The sequence below is a fragment of the Battus philenor genome, unplaced genomic scaffold (assembly GCF_028537555.1).
Source record: "Battus philenor isolate CCGP_79_NKW_IND1 unplaced genomic scaffold, ilBatPhil1.0.hap1 SCAF_6, whole genome shotgun sequence".
In the NCBI taxonomy this organism is placed as follows: Eukaryota; Metazoa; Arthropoda; class Insecta; order Lepidoptera; family Papilionidae; genus Battus; species Battus philenor.
Window position 1 is genome coordinate 14,944,269 of NW_027181726.1, and position 21,455 is coordinate 14,965,723.

The 21,455-nt window shown below is 34.2% G+C and overlaps 2 protein-coding genes across 2 annotated transcripts; one reads left to right on the top strand and one right to left on the bottom strand.

The window, feature by feature from the left end:
* Window positions 1–31: 31 nt before the first annotated feature.
* On the bottom strand, window positions 32–10,445 carry LOC137930524 (probable cytosolic Fe-S cluster assembly factor GL21135). Its single transcript, XM_068773801.1, has 8 exons — window positions 10,284–10,445; window positions 9,833–10,047; window positions 6,956–7,101; window positions 5,669–5,827; window positions 4,838–5,086; window positions 3,997–4,204; window positions 2,758–2,915; window positions 32–1,814 (listed from the first exon to the last, which is right to left on the bottom strand). Exons 1-8 carry the CDS (start codon window positions 10,347–10,349, stop codon window positions 1,573–1,575), a joined length of 1,443 nt encoding a protein of 480 aa, XP_068629902.1. The 5' UTR covers window positions 10,350–10,445; the 3' UTR covers window positions 32–1,572.
* Window positions 10,446–11,557: 1,112 nt separating this feature from the next.
* Window positions 11,558–15,503, top strand: LOC137930621 (dynein axonemal light chain 4). Its single transcript, XM_068773919.1, has 2 exons — window positions 11,558–11,672; window positions 15,119–15,503. Exons 1-2 carry the CDS (start codon window positions 11,598–11,600, stop codon window positions 15,365–15,367), a joined length of 324 nt encoding a protein of 107 aa, XP_068630020.1. The 5' UTR covers window positions 11,558–11,597; the 3' UTR covers window positions 15,368–15,503.
* Window positions 15,504–21,455: the final 5,952 nt, after the last annotated feature.

Consider the following 21,455-nt stretch of genomic DNA (forward strand, 5'->3'; position numbering starts at 1 on the left):
AACTATTAGTAAAAAAAACTTTTTTCCTCAAACTAATGTAAATAGATAAATATTTTAGTTCAACCAACAAGTTTACAGGTGCATATAGTTCAGTGTTTTCCTATAATTTACTACTGTACTGTACTGTGTGTACTGTGTTTGTTCATATAATTGTAAATGTTTTGAACTTTTAATAGCAACCTTGCCGCAATGAAATTCCTTTTATCATTAAATAGCGATTCTTGTGATAAATTTTATATAGGTTTGAATTTAAAGTATTTTAAATGTAGTCCATAGATTCAGGTTTATTCAAAAACTGTTATTGACGGTAATGAGACAAAATATATAATTATTAATTTTATTAAAGGAGTGACATTAATATACAAACGTTATTGTTCTAAACCCTTTAATGTTCCGCCAACTGTATACTTAAGGTTTACCTCGACCATTCACTATCAATTATTAACATAAGTACAACAATTTTATATTAATAAAAAAAAATTGATTAGTTATATACAAAATATATTAATCTTACATCTTAAATAAGCTTAAAAAAAAAGGACGTGTCTGGAATGTAAACAATTGTAATTTAGTAACCATGCAATAAATTTTAATAGTTCTTTTAACGAAAATACCATAAGATTCATATACAAAATATAGTAAATAATAATAAACATTGCTTTGAAGTTGGCGAATGCGGACCATTGCCATGCATAGGCCTGCTCCAAAGATATCTATGGAAGAAGATGTAGCGGCATTTAAACTCCTTTTTCTCGGCCCCCACTTTCCCCCTCTTTACTAAAACGTTGTGTAGCAGTTTCGGTAGCACTACACATACTATTTGACAATAAAGATATTTACGGGGGAATATACCTTAACCGCCACGTTTCGCGGTCGCAGTGTGGTATTATGGTACACAGAGGACTATACTACCCCCATCCTCTTAAAACTTGTTTGTGAGTACTAGCAATGCAATATAATATAATCACGGGAATCAAACCCATCTACCGCTAAGTTACCACTGCTCTCTTTACTAATCATTGTTTATAAAAAAAACACCGGTTCTACATACATAATATATAAATTTTGCTACATTCCAGACACAGTTTAAATGAACATATACATAGTTATAATATATCAAAACAAATTTACTATCTATATCTTATTTTAATATTATGTGCACATCAATATTTATAAGCATTACTGAGTTGTAAAATCTATATGTATATCAAAAAATATTTACAGTGGAATAAAGTTTGTGATCACCTCATATTGGTAAACAAGTATTAATATTCAATGGGGGAGCCTTTTGTTCAATACGAAATTAGGTGCCATTTAAAAAAAATATATTGTCTGTCAGTTTCGTTTCAACTTTTTTAGTAAAGAGATAGACGTAAGCGTCACTAACTAAGTGATGACGGACTTCACGAAGGTGACAGATGGCGAGCAAGATTAAGATATAATCTGTCAAAACATAGATAATAAAATCACTAAATATCGATTAATTTTGAATCGATCACTTTTTAATAAAAATTACGATCCGTTGAACATAAACATTAAGGATCGATTGTTTAGTAAAGAGACACGTGATCATCACCATTTAATGTTCAACGCGATGTCGGACTTCTCGACGGCGTGGTAGGCTGTGTGCAAGAGGGCGCTAGCTTCGTCCGAGTGCCGGCCGTTGAGCCAGTCCGCGTAGAGGGCGCGCGCGGCGGCGCTGCGAGCGGGCTGAGAGCGTGGCAGCTGGCCGTACAGCGCCTCCAGCTGCGAGACAAGCTCTCGAGCATTGCCGCCAAGCGTAGGTCGAGCCTGCGCCCCGCCGTTCAGGCACCCTGCACACAAACCCACGCCTCGGCATCACCAAACATTTGATTTAGTTATCGTCCTAATTAAGCCAATATCTGATAATAATGGACCGGGTGGAAGCGGCCTGGATCCATATTGGCATCATGGCATCATGGCTCTTACCCCCCCTCCCCCAAAGGTAGTGAAACTGCTCGGAATGGAAGGAGAACGTTAGGACCATTCAATAACAATATTTGCTATCAAATATGTAAAAACCAATATTGGCAATATGAGAACTATGGTATATAGGTATAAGACGTAAAATCAACTAAAAAAACTATACTATATATATCACATATATAAATTGTATAAATAAACTAAACTGCAGTAATTGAAGATGGATGATAACATATTAGAGCGAAGGAGAAAAATAGACAGAATTATGGAATGAAAGAATAGAATGATAGAGACTGTGAAGAATGTAAGAATAATATGAAAATAATAAAAAAGGAAGTGACAAATTAATAAAGAAAGTAAATCCCCGTTTCCAACAAAATAGGGGTTGGAACGAAAGGTCCCCAATAGCGGGGGCCAAAAAAAATATCTGCTATATGCCAACTCTTTGAATTACGAATTTATATGGTGTCTTTAAAAATCATACATAAGGCACTTGCAAATAAATAGATCTAAATATTAAATCTATTAGACAGGACCATCAATAGTATGAAGGAATTATTCTTAAAATTGAGAAAAAATATGTATGAATTTTTTAAATGGTTTAGTTCTACTGGTCAATGTGAAGACGTCTCTCTAATTTACTAAGACGTCATTGGCCAAGGGGCGTGGCGTGGGTCACTATTTTCTTAGCGCCATTGAACAATAGTCATCAGTCACGAAAACAGAGATTTGAATTAAGAAAAAAGTAAAATTATATACATGATTTTCAATTTATGAAATAAAAAATTTCATATCTCTTTGTTAATCACTTACCGGAAGGGCAGGCCATCACCTCCACGTAGTGATAGGGCGACTTGCCGCGTTTGAGTTTCGTCACCAAGTTCTGGATGTTACGGAAGCCGTTGGCGATTGCGAACCTCAGCACGACCTGACCGTCCTTCTCCAGCGTCAGCTCCTTGAAGTCCGGGTTTCTACGAAGCCGGTGAAGAAGTCATTCAAATGTCTCGCAAATGGAACGTTTTGGAATATTTGGGACAAGTGATTTATATGTAAACTTTTCACATGAAGAATTATAATTCAAATTACATTATGAATTAAACGCCTACAGAATTAGGATTGGAATTGAAACAGATGCAGTCTTTTTTGTTAAAGGGTAAGATATATTGGAAAAGAATGAAAGGTGATCAGAGTCATTAGTTTCATTATTACAGCCATAAGAAGTCCACGGCTGGACGTAGGCCCATGGTTTCCCAATTGGACCAGCGTTTTTCAACGACCTTTTAAATTCGCCTGTCCAGCTTGTGAGCGAAACTACTTTCATATAGTCTTAGGAAAAACATTTAGTAGAAAGTAATTCCAAGCTTCTCTAAGCGATTTGCGGACTTTTTGTTTAAAAAAATAGCAATTTAGTATTTTTTTAAAGATTCAATATAAATATCGGAACATTTAAATAAGGGAGCATGTAACAAAACCTCACATCTAATTAATGATAATGATTTTTCAGTGTATTTCAATGTAACGCGTGGAATGCGCACGCGCAAGTTTGCGACATAGTCGGGCGGTGACGCGGCGATGTGGTAGGGGTGAGGGGGAGGGGAAGAGGCAGCGGGTCGCGGGCGTGTCGGAGGCAACGATTGTTTTAAATCGCGGTCACTCTTCTTGAATATTCATCGGTTACGGGAATGTTCCGCCTCCCTCATTATTTACATATCGATTTAATTGAATACACTCAAACATGTTTCTGTTCGGTGGAAAGGGACCGCATCAAAAAGTGTAATACTAACTTCATAGTCTAATAATATGCGAATTTACTTCTTCATCGGATTGGGAGGCTTCCAAATTGTGACTTAGAGATAGAGTCTTCAAAACAGAACCTTTAGTCACTCAGTCTCTTGAGTTTAGCATTAGGATTCGAGAGTGCCCGAGAGAGACATATCGTATCTTGGTCAGTTGCAATTGTCACTTATAACAAGAACCTGAAAAATACAAAACTATTGTGAAATGTTCTAAGAGCATTCCCTTGATAGAAAGACATGGAGGACATTATCTTACCTTAACTCCTTGTAAATCAATGGCGGGTCGCTCTGACCGAAGAGTTCTTCAGCGGCGTGGAGGAAGATATGATGAGCGTAGCCTCCGGAGCCCGAGCCAGCGTGCCCGCGCAGTTGCTCCCCAGTATCTTCCCACACCACGTCCAGTTCCGAGCTGTCCACCTCACCCAGCGACTTGCCGCTATTCTCCAGCATTTGTTCCAACTCGACTATCAATAGGAATTATAAATTCTTCATGAGAAGAATGTAAGAGGGAATAATAAATTAAAGAAAGATTTGAATAATAAAGATACTTTGGGAGATCTTTCACATTGTAATGAAAATAATGTTATGAAAATAATATGTAAATATATATACGCACTTTTGTAGTATGACACGGTAGAAGCTAGTGATAAGAGATCATGGCAGAATTAAAGATCAAATCAATAATACTATGTTTCTAGATTGTCTCCTCACCGCTACCATTTTTTTCCAGAATATTCTTTTCTGAAACCTTTATGGAGCCATACTGTGGTGTTGCACGCTTTAACTGTTTCAGTCCGGCGTCTTGGTGACCATACTCCAATCTTCTTACCTTCTACATCAGTGTTTCCCTACGTGGGGCCCACTCCCTACAAGGGGCAATTTGATTGCGAAAGCGGGCAATTAGAAAATGGCCTTGACAAATGTCTAATCCTCACGCATTAATATAAAAATTATGTATTTTATAGGAAGGCGTAAAATTTTTAAAAAAGGTTCTCCATTCAATATTGTCCAAGCGTACTACGTTCTACGTAGCAAACTGTGAATAAATTACATTTTATTTTAAATTTATAACAAAAAGAAACTATCGGCATACTGACTGGCAGTAACGACACAGTCGACGTCATGACACGAGAGCAGGTCGCTGTAGAAGTCCTCCCTGGACGCCTCCAGCTTTTTGTCGTAGCAGGGCATCAACGTCACGTGGTACAGCGACGCAGCCGCCACCTGCTTGCGCCTTGCCACCTCACGCTTCACCAGCGCCCCCATTATTTGCTGAGGAGACTTCGTACTCGAGATGTATGGTAGAATGAAATTACCATGAGTTTTCTCCGCGTAACATACCCAGCCTGTAGAGATGGGGATAATAAATTCATTGTTTTTAAGTAAGCGGCTTGTAAACACGCTTGTGAATAAATTAGTTCCATAAATAAATAATGACCTAAAATCAAGTCGTGATCTAGCACTCTTGGAAGAATCTTTGCTAAGTTATATCCACTGGTGAATTTAAAGAATTTGGCAGGTTCTGGCTACAACTTACATGACAGTATAGAATTGCAACTGATATTTATTGTAACAAGTTTACAAAGGATTGACGCTATCTAAATTTAAATCTTTTTCCAGACTCTACTGGAAAATTTTCTTGCTATGTTTGTAAAAAGAGTGATAGAGACAAAAGGTGAGACAAATATTAACAGACACTGTCATTGGAAATGAGACATTACTATTAGACAGATTTTCAAAAAGAGAAGGAATATTTTCTCAAATTATTGTGTATTTATCTTTATTAATAACCCAGTAGTAAAGGACTAAGACTGATGATTGTAGGTCGCAGATTTGATTCCCAGGATACAAACTTATATAATTCACACTTTGTGCATTGATCATTTAGGTTTTGTATGTCATTATATTTATATTACGAAAATATTTACCAGGACAAGAACTGGACAGCATGGGCAGGTGTTTAGATGCAGGATCAGTCTGCTGCTCCCGATACCGCTGCAGAAACTCCTGTTGAGCCTCCAGCAGGCATAAGTCTTGCGCCACCGTCATGTCCAGCACTAGGTCTACACCAATACTCTTGAAGTAACCTGCAATCGAGTTTCCAAGAAATATTGACAAAAGCCATTTTTTTAATATAAACATTTAAAGATTAAGAGACTATTTGAAAAGAGAGAATTGTGTAAGAGAGCAGAATTATCTCTCTCTCTCTCTCTTCTTAAATAGAAATTTCTGTATGTAATCTTTAATTGTTTTATTTTTTAATAATTAATGCTACTGGCAACAATAGTCTCTAATTTTAAAATACGGCCACATTACGCAAAACAGAAATGATATGGAGACTATTCATCCAAGGTTGAGCAATTGATTAAGTGAGAGCTCTCACAGAATCACGCCTAGACTTGCTGGAGTGCCTTGGTGAGGGAAGGATGGTTAGGAGCTGTGAGAAATGCTAAGGAACCAATTCCATAACCACAACTCCTCTACCAGGAGCAAACATCTGGTAAGAAAATAATATATAAGATTATTTATAAGTGTTTTGGCCATGTACAAATGTAAGAAAGTGTGATCTCAATACCTAGGATCATTCACCAAATATACTAGGAGAGAAAGACTATGAAGAATATGAAAAATGAAGTATGAAATACAATCTTTGTCATCATTTCAGCCATTGAATGTCCTCAGCTGGACATAGGTCCCCCATTCATTTCCATAGAGACCAGTGGGAAGGAGCCTGCATCCTACATCATTCAACAACTTTAACAAGGTTGTCTTCGTCTTCATCCCCACCTAAAATCCCCACCAGCTTTCTGTTCGGTGTGTTATGTGGTCTCCTCCCTGTCTCATTAACTTTTTAATTTTGATACGATTTTTATGTTTAAAGACATGCCTACTCCATAGGATCATAAACTTCCCTTCTCAGAAATTTCAAAGTTCACTGCTGGGAGACTATGGCTATATAGGCCAGCCTGGCAGTCTCAGTGGAGGATTGTGATAATATGGTTAGAAACAAACTAACTTTGAGCATAGACATCCTAAAGCCTCCAAGCCCTCTCTCTTTGGATATAATTCCGTTTACACTCTACTAGTCACACATGGCCACTTTCACCAATCTTTTGGATTACATCTGTTACTTTCTTTCATCTATGAATCTCATTACTTCTGACTCTTGTAGAAAAATCCAGAACATATTCCTGAGCAAATAGAGAACAATGTACCTGCTAATCTCTTTGTAGCTTCATCGGGATGCAGCTTGTATCTCACAGCAAGTGACAGCACAGGTTGTGGAGACATTGACACCACCACAAGATTAACATCATGTGTTGTTCCTCTGGAATCTGTATACTTGCGCTCAGAAAGCACCCTGTATAAAATTTATTATTACTAGTAGACACATACTTAACACTACAAAAAAACAAGTAATTGCCAACCAACATACAGTTTATGAAGAACTCTTAGTATTATATAATTAACTGCGGTTGATAGCATCATAAACTATGTACTTCAGACATTTCCTACTATTATTATTCAATCTATATCCTGCAAATATTAGCATTTATCAATACATTTAGCAGTCTTGATTTTTTTTTTTTTTTATTAATTCTAATTTGTATCGCTGGTGTTTTTTTTTTACAGTATTTATCTTTCGCTTTAACTAAACGCAGACAGTTGGGAGAGGGTTGCCGCTATTTGATACGGATCTTTCTTCTCCCAGCTGCGAGGCACGACAGCGTTTTATATTATTATTACAATTTTTTTTTTTTACACAATTTTCACTTATGGGTAAATACAGCTAAAATTTATACATATTAACAATACAATTTGGAATACACAATTATATATTAGTTGCTACATTATTTTATTTAAGTCGCTGCCCAAGCGCTACAGACCGTTAAATGCCTTGAGATTTAGGACAATGTGCCGGGCCAACTCATCAAAAGATTCTGCTGTAGATTTTTTCTTGAGAAGGTCCGGTAAGCTGAACGGAGATATATTAAGGTTTTCACATAAGGTCACGTGGATATGTCTTTTGGATGCGAATCGGGAGCAGTGTCTGAGTAAGTGATCAAAAGTCTGTACTGTGGAGTCGTCACATGGGCAAGTCTCATTATCGATTATTTTAAAACGGTGCAGGTACTGCTTGCAGTACCCGTGCCCGCTTAGTAGTTGTGTCAGATAGAAGGATGTCTTGATGAGTTTTCGCAGTTTGTTTATGTCGGTGAGTTTCGAAAGGAGTCCTATGGTATGTCGACCCTGTGCCGAGCTCTCGTATCTAGCCTGCCAAATGCGGTTGTGTTCCGCACGGATTGCGCTCTTCACGAAATTCATTGGGAAGTAGACATAAGCCGGTGGAGAGTGCATTGCGGCAGCACTCTTTGCTGCCAAGTCGGCTTCCTCGTTACCGACGACGCCTGTGTGGCTTTTGACCCATGTAAAGTGTAATGTAGCTGGCGCGCGTGCGTGTATCTGATTGTGAATTTGTGTGACGATGGGGTGGGTGTTGCTTCTATTCTGCAGCGCGGCGATGGAAGATTGTGAGTCCGTGTGAATAATTGTGTATGTGTTCGGGTATGTTGAACAGGCCCACGAGCAGGCTTTCGAAATGGCGAGAAGCTCAGCTTGAAAGACCGAGCAAAACGAGTGAAGTTTGTATTTTTTGGAAGCAGTCTGGCGGCCTTCCATGAAAGCAACGAATGCCGCTCCTACGGAGGAGTCCTCCAGCTTGCTCCCATCAGTGTAAATATTCAAAGCATGGGGATAGGGTGCTGTGTAATTACGACCTCTAGAGGGGGAAAGGACAGAAATGGATACTCTGGTAGCGGGGTGCAATAATTTGTGTGGTGGTGTAGGGCGTTCTAGAGCTGTATCAGAAGGTAAAAGATGAGAGGCGCCGGTGAGTTTTGTGAGTTCCAGTGCCTGTACCTCCCGAACTTTGAGGTCGAGTGGGGTGAGTTCTGCAAGTGCTAGAGCGGCTGTGGTGGATATGGTCTTGAACGCCCGTGTGATCCTGATGGCAAAGCCTCGTTGCATACTTAACAACCGCCTTATTATCCCTTTTTTTAGAGCCGCTTGCCCCCATATACCAGCAGCATATGTCATAATTGGCTCAATGATACTGATGTAGATTGTCCGGATGTTCTCGGGATGTGCCCCCCATGTTGGTCTACAGAAAAGACTAAGTCTATTAAATATGCGCGAGGCTTTTTTGATAGTGTGCTGAACATGTTTATTAAAGAGTAATTTCTCGTCAATGATGACTCCCAGAAGTTTGAACTCGTGTATAAACGGAAGGCAGTATTGGCCCATTCTTATTGAGCATTTTTTGGCTGTGTGTGTGAATGCAATAACTTGTGTTTTTTCGGGGCCGAAGGTCAGTTTAACACTTTCACCCCACTCACTAATTTTACCAAGCGCAGAGTTGGTTAAATCTTGGAGGTCTTCAGCGCGAATGTGGTGTGTAATGAGCAAGACGTCGTCGGATTTTTATTTTTATATTGTTTGGATATTAATATCCAGTTTTTAACATTACAGTTTATGTGATCACTTTATTGTCCCCATTCCATATGGCCATCTTCAGGTTGTATGCCCATATCTCTGGGGCGGTTGCCAGTTTTGCATATCAATGAATCTTTTTTTTTATTCTATTGTTACTTTAGAATATCTGAGAGATTAGATCACAGCATAGTAATGATTTGTTAAGTGAAATCTGGGTCTTATTGTGTGTTATGTATTAATCTTTAAATTAGATATATAATCCTTATCATATTTGTTATAAATAGTTTCTAAATATGATTAATTGATTGTTCGAACCAGCTAGCACAAGACCAGAGCACCCTACCTCTTCATAGAGTTCATTTAAATAACTTTATAATTATGGTTAGCCTCAATAGCCTTCAATCTGGGCCAGAACTCCCAAGCTTAATTTCCATAAAAAAAATCAGATAAGTGCCTTCAGCAATTTGCTATATCAATCTCAGTAGGACTGTAAATACCAAAGACCAAACTGCATATAGTGGTAAATAACAAATGATGTTGATCTAATTAATTGATTATAAAATTAGCTAAATAAATAATTCAGTATTGTGATTTGTTACCTTAGTAATTCCTCCTGACTCTGCCGAGTGACCAGCACACTCTCCGCAGATGTGATGCAACCACTACACGCAAGGCAATCAGCTAAGGTAATCTCCACTTTTTGAAGTTTTTGTTCTTGACCGTTGGAGACGTCGAAATAACCGTCATCGCCTATTTTTATTTTCGCGCCAGTTTTACTCTTTGTCTTCTCTATCTTCACCGGCTTTATACATTCCTGTTATGAAATAATTTTATTGCTTTCGTCTACTTAGGCAAGTAAATAAGAAACATTTAATAGAAAATTTACATTACTTTTTCATTAACATTACTTTAAAATAGTAAATAGCAAATACGATAATATAAATTCTTGTCATTTTTTTTAATTAAATCTTAAACGTTTATAAATATATATTTGTCATGTATCTAATTCATAAAACTATGATGCGTAAAAAACAAGGTTATTTTAATAACCTGTGACGGTGTTATGAAGTCGTCGAGGTCTGTTAACTGCAAAGCTCCGCTAAACCGAGAAGCCATTATTTGTCCTTAATAATCTATAAAGCAGTAAATATAATAAATTACATAAAAAATGCTTTTTTAAAGTTAAAATTTATATCTACACTTTTACAAACAAACTCAGCTGACATTGACAAATGACAATAAGTTTGACGTTCCTTTTGTGTTTTCATAACATTGTTATTTCAACTAAACACAATTTTTGTGTGTTTAAACTTCTTAGTTTTAATATAAAGCATATTAAGATACTCATAATTTATGATTTGTTTTATGTATCCTTCAAAATATTTACTTTCTTGACACAGAGGGAGTATGCTTTGTCAAAGATACGTTTACATAAACACTTTTGAAAATTTGACATTCTCTGATTAAATGCTAAATTCTTGGTTTCTATCATTAATAATACATTTTTTTATAACAAATTTGTTATTCATAACTTTAATGTAATATGGTATTTATTTACGGTTCCGAAAACACAACAACAAGTTTCTATTCCTAGTTTAATATAAATTAGTATAAAAACAAGTAATTTGTAAGACAACCAAACAAGGAACCAAAAACGCATTCGCTCCTGCCATGTAAACACAACCTTATTATTTTACACGTTATTATAAATAAGATGTATGCATTGTCTGATATTAACTTCAGATAAAACAGCACAATGCCATTTCTTGCAATTAATAACTTGATTAAAATGTATGTAACCAATTAAATAAAAGAATGAATAAAATCATTTTTTAGGAATAAACGTACTCCAAATTATGTAAAATCCTTTTGTAGAATCAAATGTTACCTGGAGTACGGATACGACTTACGTTTTTTAGATATAAGAAATTATACTTATTGAATAAGCTGGGAATGTTGTTATTAAATGTTTTGGTTGTTTTGTGAACGGTAGTGAAAAACACGTTCGCTTATCGACCATTTCTACTAAAATATAATGAAAATTTAATCGGTTAGTTACATATACATGCATATAATTATTTTTTACATGATAAAACTACTAATATAATTTTGAAGATTGGATTTTTTTTTGTTATTATTAGGTATGCTATACACTAATAATCTATGCCTAGCGTACATACTAGATTCATGCTCACATGAGAAAAATCAATCGCATCCGTCGAGTCGCCTCTGCCGGTTTCCAAGGCGACCAGTAAACAGTGGGGAGACGTCGCGTCAAGTGTCGCTCTTTGTCGCTTTGATTCCGATTTGTTGTGAACGTTTTATTAAAATAATTATTACTGTTTTGTCGAATATTGATGGACGATGGCCGAGGAAGCAGCTGGTGCTGTGACGACGGCAGCTGAAGAGAAAGTTATTCACACATATCCACTTATTAGGGTAAATTTAAACGTTTCATTTAAAATAAAAATTTGTAAAATTGATAAGACAACTGTTAAACATAAATAATTCTAAATTGTTTTTCTAAAAGAAAATACAACAATATTTTAACCACGACAAAAGTTTTTTTTGTCTAAATATCGCTATATTAATATTTTAAAAAGTAATCATTGTTAATAACTGATATTCGTAATTGTTACTTTTAGAATTGAAGACAAATTTGTTATAAAGTATTTAGGCCAAATCAAGGTGTAGAGGCCCCGAGCGAAGCTCCACTCTTGCGCATCAACGACCACCGGTCACCGTGACGTCTTCGGTTACCTTTGCCCGCGTTGGAATTTCCTCGTTAAAAAGTAGAAACTTAGATAGCTGTTCAAAAAGGTTTTATATAAAAAAATATATAAGACGTTTAACAGTGGTGGAGGAAAGCAAATTTTAAATTCTAAAATTAATTTTAAAACATTTAAAATTTATTTTGTTTTCATAAAATCAGAGAAATTATAGTTTTACTTTTTATTTCGGTTATAAGTTTTAATGATTATTTCTTTTCAGCTTATTTATGTTTCATACAAATTCTGCATATAGTTTCGTTCACGGCTTTATAATAACGAAACCAACTGTAGCAAATAAATTTGAGTATAAATAACAAACTCAACCTTGGTTTTGACGAAAATTGTTTCCTTTTTCAGATGATTAATAGTCGTTAATAAATTTAATATTTTTTTTACAAAATAATGCGTAACGCCCGATGATATACACGCAGTGTACGTATCTTAAAGTTTTGAAGACGTGAAATATGAAATAAATAAACAAACTATGTATCGTCTTCTTCGTTTTCCGAAGGTGCTACAACTCTTTGTGACACTTGGTTTCATTCTCTTTTAATCTTGACCCTCCTTAATTTACAATATTTTTCTTTCCAGATACCAATTCTTAAGCAATATTTTTTATTTTAACACAACAGAGTTTGTTTATATTCAGGCCATTATATTTGTTTGTTGTATTTGGATATTTCGTTTACCAAAAATAATTCTTTATTTTCTTCGGGATTGTACCAGCAATGCTGCAGATATACAGAATTAAAAATGTAAAGAATTGCTACTTATTGGCAGAAGAACAAAATTGGATAACATCTCTCGTATTTAACCTTGAGCCTCATTTGTAGACCTAGTTATCTTAGGCGCTGTCCTAAATGTCACACGTGCCAAAATAGGGTAATATAGATTCAAAATTAAAATTTACATTATTATATTTATTACCATTCGCTACATAAATAACGAGAAAAAAATGGAGAAATATTTTTGATATAACTGTATTTATGTAATAAAGTTTAAAAACTTTAATAGTAATGGTCTTGTATAGTGTGATTTTCGTTTTTTTTTAAATCATAGTTACCTCTCGTGCAATAATTACCAAACTGTGACAATCTTCGCCTTATTCTATGATTTTTTTATGGTTTTTAAGTCAGGAAGCGTTTCAAACCGTCAGTAGCTTTATTTCAAATTGAACAATATCATTATAGAACAACTCAATTTGTTTTTCGCTTTAATCATTATAGGCTTTTATGATATTCTTGATTTACACGTGTGATTAAGATGCATAATCCTAAATGGAAAATAATATATATAAAAGTAATGACGAATTTAATAAATACTACAATAAACAATTACGTATACTAATCCATTTCGAGATTTTACATTAAAAAATCGACAGGGACTTGACTACAGATTGACTTTAAAGAAATGAAAGTGTATATCATTTACGAGTAAAAGGCTTTAAAGCTTTTAGACATATATATGTACGTAAATATTCAAACGCGCAAAATAATAAACCGATCATTCATTCATTTCATGCATTCATTTCCGAAACATTAATTTACTTTTTTATTGAAATGCGGCGGGACAATAACTTCTTATACTACAAAATCTACAAATATAGATAATATACAATAATTAATTTTAAAATTTAGTAATCAGGATTTTGAAAACGGTTTTTTTTATTATATTATCATTATGTTGTTTATTATTTATGAAACCATTATAATACCATGGATAGGATGTGTACATTATTGAAAGTAAAGGGTTACACATTGACCCTTTATTATTTTTCCACTTATGTCCGATCCTGTATACAGATGAACCAAAACAAAAAAGTTTTAAGCGCGCGCTGTTTAGTCCGTGCGTTATGTTTTTACAGGTGTTCCTAAAAGATGGACGTCGACCTATACGTCAGCCGTCACTCGGCGAGCGTTAGTGAGATCTTTCGATATCCAGAGCTTTGGATAAACAAAAATACTAATTGGCTATAAATATATATTTTAGCCCGAAAAAATACGAATAGACGGTTAACTGCGTTGCTCAATCTGAACGAAAAGCCGTTTTGGCGGTTTTATTATTGTCTTTACAGAAATTTTGACCATTTGTACGTCCCAGTAAATATCTATTTGAATAAAGATATTGAAAATTAGATTTTGGTAGCCATATTTTATGAATGAGCATAAACGTCAACATTACGGAAATCGAATATTAGTTTTTTCTTCAAACAGTGTTACTGTCAGATCGTGCAGCATCTCACTAGTGCGGTGACATGCTGCCGGGACTTTCTAAACTATTTAAAGCCAAAGCTTATCTTGATTAAAATTACCGTTTTTTACCGTTACAATTTATACATTCTTTATTTATATATTGTAACTATTTCACTATTGTCCGCTGTACCCACGTTATACGAACGTTACAGCGGATCCGTTTAGATTTTAATATTTGCTATATTTATTACATCTTGTTGGTTCAATATAAGACGGCGCAAGATGGAACTTTTTTTAGTGAATCTATATACATCTGAAGTAAAAATAAAAATACTGTTTGTCATTTACAAATATTGGAAGCCCGTAAATGTTAACATTTAAAGTCTCACGGAGTTTAAAGTGGAAAAGCGCTAAAGGCGTTAATTCTAGGGCAGTGTTAACTAACCTGGGGCTCATGCCCCGCAGAGGTGCAATTTAATTGTTAACGAGGGTAATTCGAAAATAGACTCGACACGTTTTAACCCTTTCGCTTATATGTAAAATTTTATCTATATTACATAGGGCGCGTAAGTATTTTAGAAATGTTTAGATGAGGCATGCCACAAAAAGGCTGGAAAACAATGATACAGGGCCTAGATTTCTACAATAACTAAGGATACAGACATTTTTGTTCACAAAACATCTATTACATCGATATTTAATGCCGATATTACTAACCGCGGTAATAGATGCTTTACTTTATTAAGGAAAGCACCTATTACCGCTGCACTTACTGCGGTAGGTGCTATGACCAATAAGTCTTAGATTATTTTTACAAGTTTAACTTTGATCATCTATTTCTGAACTGAACGGTTACTTAATAAAGCGATCATGCTAGATTAATCTAGAAAGATCTAGATGATAACGCTAAATTTGTTTCCAGCACACGGATATGTCGGAGGAGATGCGTATAGAGGCGGTGGAGCTGTCAGTAACCGCTTGTGAGAAGTTCGCCCAAAACAACGAACTGGCGGCTCGCATGGTCAAGGAATCCATGGACAAGAAATTCGGACCAGCCTTCCACGTCGTGGTAGGGGAGAGCTACGGCTTCGAGATCACATACGAGTGCACGACCATCTGCTACATGTACTTCGGCGGAAACCAGGCCATCTGCATCTGGAAGTGCTCTTAAAATATGTTTTATTAATATAGTGTGTGTGATATGAAAATAATAGTAACTAAGGTGCGTTTAATAAATGCTTTGTGACATACACAAATATTCATGTGTACGAAACACCTATATATAATATAAAATACAGATTAACAAATTTAATCTATTAATGAGCTCATAACGAAACAAATTCCATATTAATTTATTTTTGTATGTAAGATAATTTTGGTGAAAATATAATAAAAACTAATAGGTTAATTCGAAAAGATTTTGACAGAGCTTTTTTTTCTTTATATTTTAGACGTTTTAAAAAATCAGAACGCTTTCTAAAGTTATGAAATAAATGACAGATGTTAAGGTTATTGATAATTAATGATAGATTTTAAAACATGAAGTGCTTCCTAAATTATACTTGAAATATGTGTTAAAAATGAACGTTGCTATCAATTCCAAGAAATATTTCGTTCACGCGACATACATTAATTTCGCGGTATATTTGAGTGGCAGTTGTGACTTCCGTCAACTGTGTGACTTCCCGGCAGGTAGGGTTATAAAGCAATACTACGTAGCAATAACCATTACAATATTTGTTGTTGCTTACTTTCACGGTTTTGATTGTTTAATGCTTCTTAAAGAACGACATTATATGAGTATAGATATTGATTTTAAAAATATTATTGTACAATCAATAATAAAAACAGAAATACCTACTTAATAGATTTTTAGTAATTTTTACCTTAAAAACAAAACAACGCCATCTTCAGATCATTTGCACAACTTCATCTATCTAAAAATATTTAAAAAAACAACCTGGGTGTCTTTTAGATTTATTTTGTATAAAGTTTTACTTCCGTAATTCATGTTTTAAAGATGGCCGCAGCTGCGAATCTGTAAGATTTCTAAACTCTTATAATGCTTCATTTATTAGTCTAATGTACCCATGATTTTTTAATATTTATTTCGTATTAATAATGTAAAATAATCAAGAGGTTATCAGAGATTATTAATAATAGAAAGATAAATATAAAATATTCGTAATATATTTTGCATACTATTGTATATTAATATAATAACGTGATTAAGTTATTTTTTTTTTCAAATAATATTACTTTCGAGAAGAATTGATATCATTTAAATGCATTGTGCAATGTGTAAATTTATTTTTTGTACATTTTGCGGGTAAAAATTCATAGCTCAACAATGTTAAAATTTCATAATTTATTCGAAAATAAATAAGCAATTTAAATAAACAACGTTTATACAAAATTTAGCACGGTGCTAATATTTAACACAGTTTACTACAACATGCCGTTTCATTTATTATATATTCTGTGACCCTCCATGTTGATAATTACGTCTTAAATTAGGTATTGTCAGTGTTTATAATTTATTTGAAATTTGTTTTTATATAAATTGTATACTTATACAATTTGTGTAAATCATCTATTCTAAGTTCTATGTTTAATTTGTTTTATGCGTAATATTTTTTTAACATAAAAACGATGATTTTGGAGTGAGTTTGTTAGAATTTAGTTTTCACACTCGAATTATTTATGGAATATAGTTTTAACAAATAAAGATTGCTACAGACTACTTATTGATTTTATTACGTCCCCTTTCGCAACCTGTATGTAGGGTCGTCAAATTCGCATTCAGCCCGTTCACAAGCTATGCACCTTTTAATGTATATAACAATACCGTAAAATCAAATTTACGTCTGGGTGTCTCGGGTTGAATCATTTTCAAGTGGATCCAAGTTACATCTCAAATATCTAAGAAATATTAGTCTTACTATATTCGTCACCATCATTCCATACATAAAACATTTACGGTTGGGCAAAGTATTTTTTTTTAAATGATACTGATTATTTTCTTGAATAATATTCGCCAAATCTGTGGCCAGCATAGTACAGCTCCAGAGGCGCATGTGGCTCTTTGGCTCCTTAAGTGCGGCTCTGGCGCAATAATCCATGGCGCGAAATTATTTTCATTAAAAAAACTTGCTAAAAAAAGTTAAAAATTTACGATCAGCCGAAAAAGTTCGCGTTTGCTGTTTTTTTCCTTTTCGATTCTACATATGCGAACAATCTTTTTCGAGAACATCATCAAGACTAAACTGAGAAAGTTGTCTTATTGATGAAAACTTGGAAACGTGCCTAAAATTATAAACAACATACAAACCTGACTAACTCAAACTTTCCAAAGAGATACAACACATTGTTCGCTTTAATAAATATAAAATTTAGTATTAATTAGTATAATACATATTAAGTTTAATAAAAGTTTATTAAATAAACGTAATTTTTAACGGTCTGTAGCGCTTGGGCAGCGACTTGAAATCAAATAATGCATCAATTAATGTATAATAGAGTACAACTTCTAGATTGTATTGTTTATAAATATAAGTTTTAGCTGTATTTACCTATAGGAAAAATTTTAAATAATAATAAAACGCTGTCGTGACTTGCAGCTGGGAGAAGAAAGATCCGGATCAAATAGCGGCAAATCCTCTCTCAATTCTCTGCGTTCGGTAAACGGGAAAAAATTGTAAACAAAACACCCTAGGCACACAAATTAGAATTAAAAAAAAAAAACAAACGGATTTGACGCTTAACTTTTTTTTTAATTATTGTAATATTAATATTTGGATTTTTAGCTAATAACGTTGCAGACCACTGGCCTAAATCTTTGAAGTCATTATACAAACAAACAGCTACGTGTTCAAAAAAAAAAACCTATCATAATTATGAACGCTATGTGCAAATGTCAATATTCAATGAGCCAAATTATTATTGTCGCATGTCGTTCAACCTTAACTGCAAAATATAACACGTTATTGTTTAACGAGGTTATTTTGTTGGTATATTTCGTTGTTTCAACACGTTTTGTGGTAATTAACCACGAAGTCGTCAAGGTTGGATCTTATTCAATACATTATCGTTCGTAAACTAACTTCTACGTATTCACATTATTTGTGTAATAATGTATCACTATATTGAAATTCAAAGTAATTATACTTAGTAGTCTTGTTTGTTCCCACTGTGGAGATAAGATAATCGGGGTATTTCATAAAAGGAGCCAAGTATATATTTTTCATTCTAGAATGTAATGGTTGGATGGTTTAATTGTTTTCCTTCATCGTTTGCGCGTAGTAGTGATATTATAGAAGTCACATTAAAGATCGAACGCGTGAAATTACCCTAAATAAGTAAATCGATGCGAGGAAGATAAACAATGATAAATATATGACTTTATAAGAACGTTCAAGGTCACCCAGAGAGTAATGAAGGTCGAATCAGAAATGAAGAGACCCGCAGGAAAATCAAGCCACCGACATAGCTTGAAGAATTGCTCGTCTAAATTGGCAGTGGGGTACATCACCGGTGCAACTGATGGCCGTGAGGCTAAAAGATTCTCGAATGGCGACTGGATGAACAAAACTGGTCGCCCTGGCGATCTTTGGGGAGACCTATACCTTACAGCATGCGTCTATTGGCTTAAAGGACGAAGAAGCCTGACGTTGCAAAATTGGATAAATTAAAACTAATCACCAAATGTGTTAAATAATTCTTTTTATTTCCGTAAGGCATGAACAAGGCTCTTATTGAAAATTTGGGAAGAAATTAGTAAAAACAGATAAACATCCTACATAAAACCACAGAATATATAAAAAATCTATTCAATCATTAGCTGTCAAACAGTTGACGTCTATCAATCTTTGTTTTGAATGTAAAGAATTAAAAATAAAACAAAGCAATACAATTAAAATAAATGTAATAAAAGCCTTGTAATATACGAAATACATTTTGTTATACTTTTGCAAGAAATCATTTGTTATCAATACATTAAATCAATAAATATAGTTATCAGTCTAAAACACGCTTGTAGCGTCCACCTTTCGTAACGTAACGTACTTGTAAAACCATTCGTGCGCGTTCGAATTTGAATTCGGACGCCATCAGTTATGTAGTCGCTGCGGTTGGATGGTAGTGTAAATTATAAATTTTCTTTGTACATATTTAAATAGTACCTTCTACGACCCCTCCTGACTCCCATCTTTCTCGCCAACGTGCTGGGGTAACTTACCTCCGCCCGCTTATCGTATGTACGCGCTTTTTCGTAGTTGTTATTAAAAATGGGCGGAAATTTGACATCATATTCTGTACATACATCGGATTGGACATAAAATTTCGCATTTTGAATGTTACTCATAGTAAAGCTAACGGTATATAAATTAAATATATGGTGCTGCCATCTAGGAAGGCGCCCCACAATTTTTGGAGTCGTAAAAATCAAAGGCTTTTATTTAGTATTATCGTTCTTGACGCGAACATGATTAATGTGAGAAAATCATTATTTATAAAACGAATAAATATAACTTCGTTCTTAAGCAGTGTTTCCCAACGTGGACTTATGCCCCACTGAGGGTTAACTTGATAGTTAAGGCGATCAATTCGAATATTGACACATGTGTTTAACCTTTCGTAAGGATTTTAAAAAGGCTTAGATGGGCATGCTGCAAAAAAGGTTTTAAAACGCTGTTCCAACTTTAAATCGGCCTTTTCTCCCGGCAAATGACCGTCTATATTAAGACACAGTACCTAAATTATTTTAAAACGTTAATTAGGTTACTTCTAAGCGATTGAAATAATGTACTGCTATTTAAGGTTCCTAAATTATTGTGTCAATAAGTTGCACACATTCGCAAAAATTGCTTCGACTTGCCACCTCCCGACGCTGAAAATGTTCTAATGCAACATTTAAAAAAATAAAACAACTGTCAATGTCAAAATTAATAATAAATTTAATGTTTTGAAATTTTATAAATTTTATTCAATCCCGTATTAAATCCTGTCAAATGTCTTCAAGGTTATTATAATTATATCAATGAACTATAAATTATTGTATTGCTTTCATAAATCATACTGTAACATTTTACGAAGTCACACAGATCTTGAAAAAATGAGTCTATTTTAAAAACAGTGTAAAACCATTCTGCTGTTCATAGAAAATACTTTATAATCTAAATGTTAACACTAAATCAATCACAAATTACGTGATATCACATTTATTAAAATGGCCTAATACTACTTTGAAAATAAACTCAATTTTATATATTTCATTTTTCACCAGGCATTTTTAATTGTCTATGGTCTTTATGTGGTATTCGTAAAATGTTTATAAATATGGAATAATGCTGGCGGTGCAATCGATGAGTTTGACCTGACCCTTGGCGTCAAAGCACCATACCAGCCTCTCATACATCTTCTACAAAAACATTGGCACATTAAAGTGATCATTTAATACTCATTTTTTAAATATAATTAACATAAATTATTTACTAATACATTCCTTATAAAAGCGTTCGAAATACTTAATTATGCAAATTAAATTCGCTCTATTCAAAAGTTGTTTTACAGTACACAAGAAATATTAATAATTTTTACTTCCAACCACCCAACACTATTCGCCGGACAGAGGAACTATATTTTTAATACCAGAAAACAAAACTTTTTCTATTACTCATAATGACGCAGTGATGCGTTTACATGCAGCCAAAATATCAGTCGAAATCTTTTGTTGCACGGTGCAGACACACTTGATCTTATATGAATTGTTCTTATTTAATAATCCTGATTTATACTTTGATAACGCGTGTCCGTGTTTTGGTTCGTGCTATCTGTGCCCAGGCGTGAATTAAGATAAAAAACATTAAAAATATACGAAATTATGGGCATATAAAATGTAGCTGAATGTAAACGCATCTTAATTTTAACAATTTGTGAAATACAATGACCATCTGTTCCGTTCATTTACTAAATTCTGTTGAAAGAGCTCTATATCTCTGTTCAGCAAGGTGGTTAGTATAAATTTAGAAAAAAAAAAATCACAAATTCTATTTTCAAACGATTAGAGCGAATTTCCTTTGCGGATTATATGAATACGTAATGGATAACTATATTAAAATTCACATCGTATCAACTCCGTATGTATATACATTTATCAACGTACAGAACATTGAGGAACGCTCATATAAAAATCTAATGTGACATAATATTGTAAATACGTCGGTCCTAGCTACGCGTCTAACAAATGTATGAATATACTA

Coding starts and splice junctions, on each gene's coding strand:
- LOC137930524 (XM_068773801.1), bottom strand. CDS start 10,349: ATGGCTTCTCGGTTTAGCGGAGCTTTGCAGTTAACAGACCTCGACGAC. Junction 5,828..6,955: donor AGCTACAAAGAGATTAGCAG/GTACATTGTTCT, acceptor ACTCGATTGCAG/GTTACTTCAAGAGTATTGGT. Junction 5,087..5,668: donor GCTGTCCAGTTCTTGTCCTG/GTAAATATTTTC, acceptor CCATCTCTACAG/GCTGGGTATGTTACGCGGAG.
- LOC137930621 (XM_068773919.1), top strand. CDS start 11,598: ATGGCCGAGGAAGCAGCTGGTGCTGTGACGACGGCAGCTGAAGAGAAA. Junction 11,673..15,118: donor ACACATATCCACTTATTAGG/GTAAATTTAAAC, acceptor ATTTGTTTCCAG/CACACGGATATGTCGGAGGA.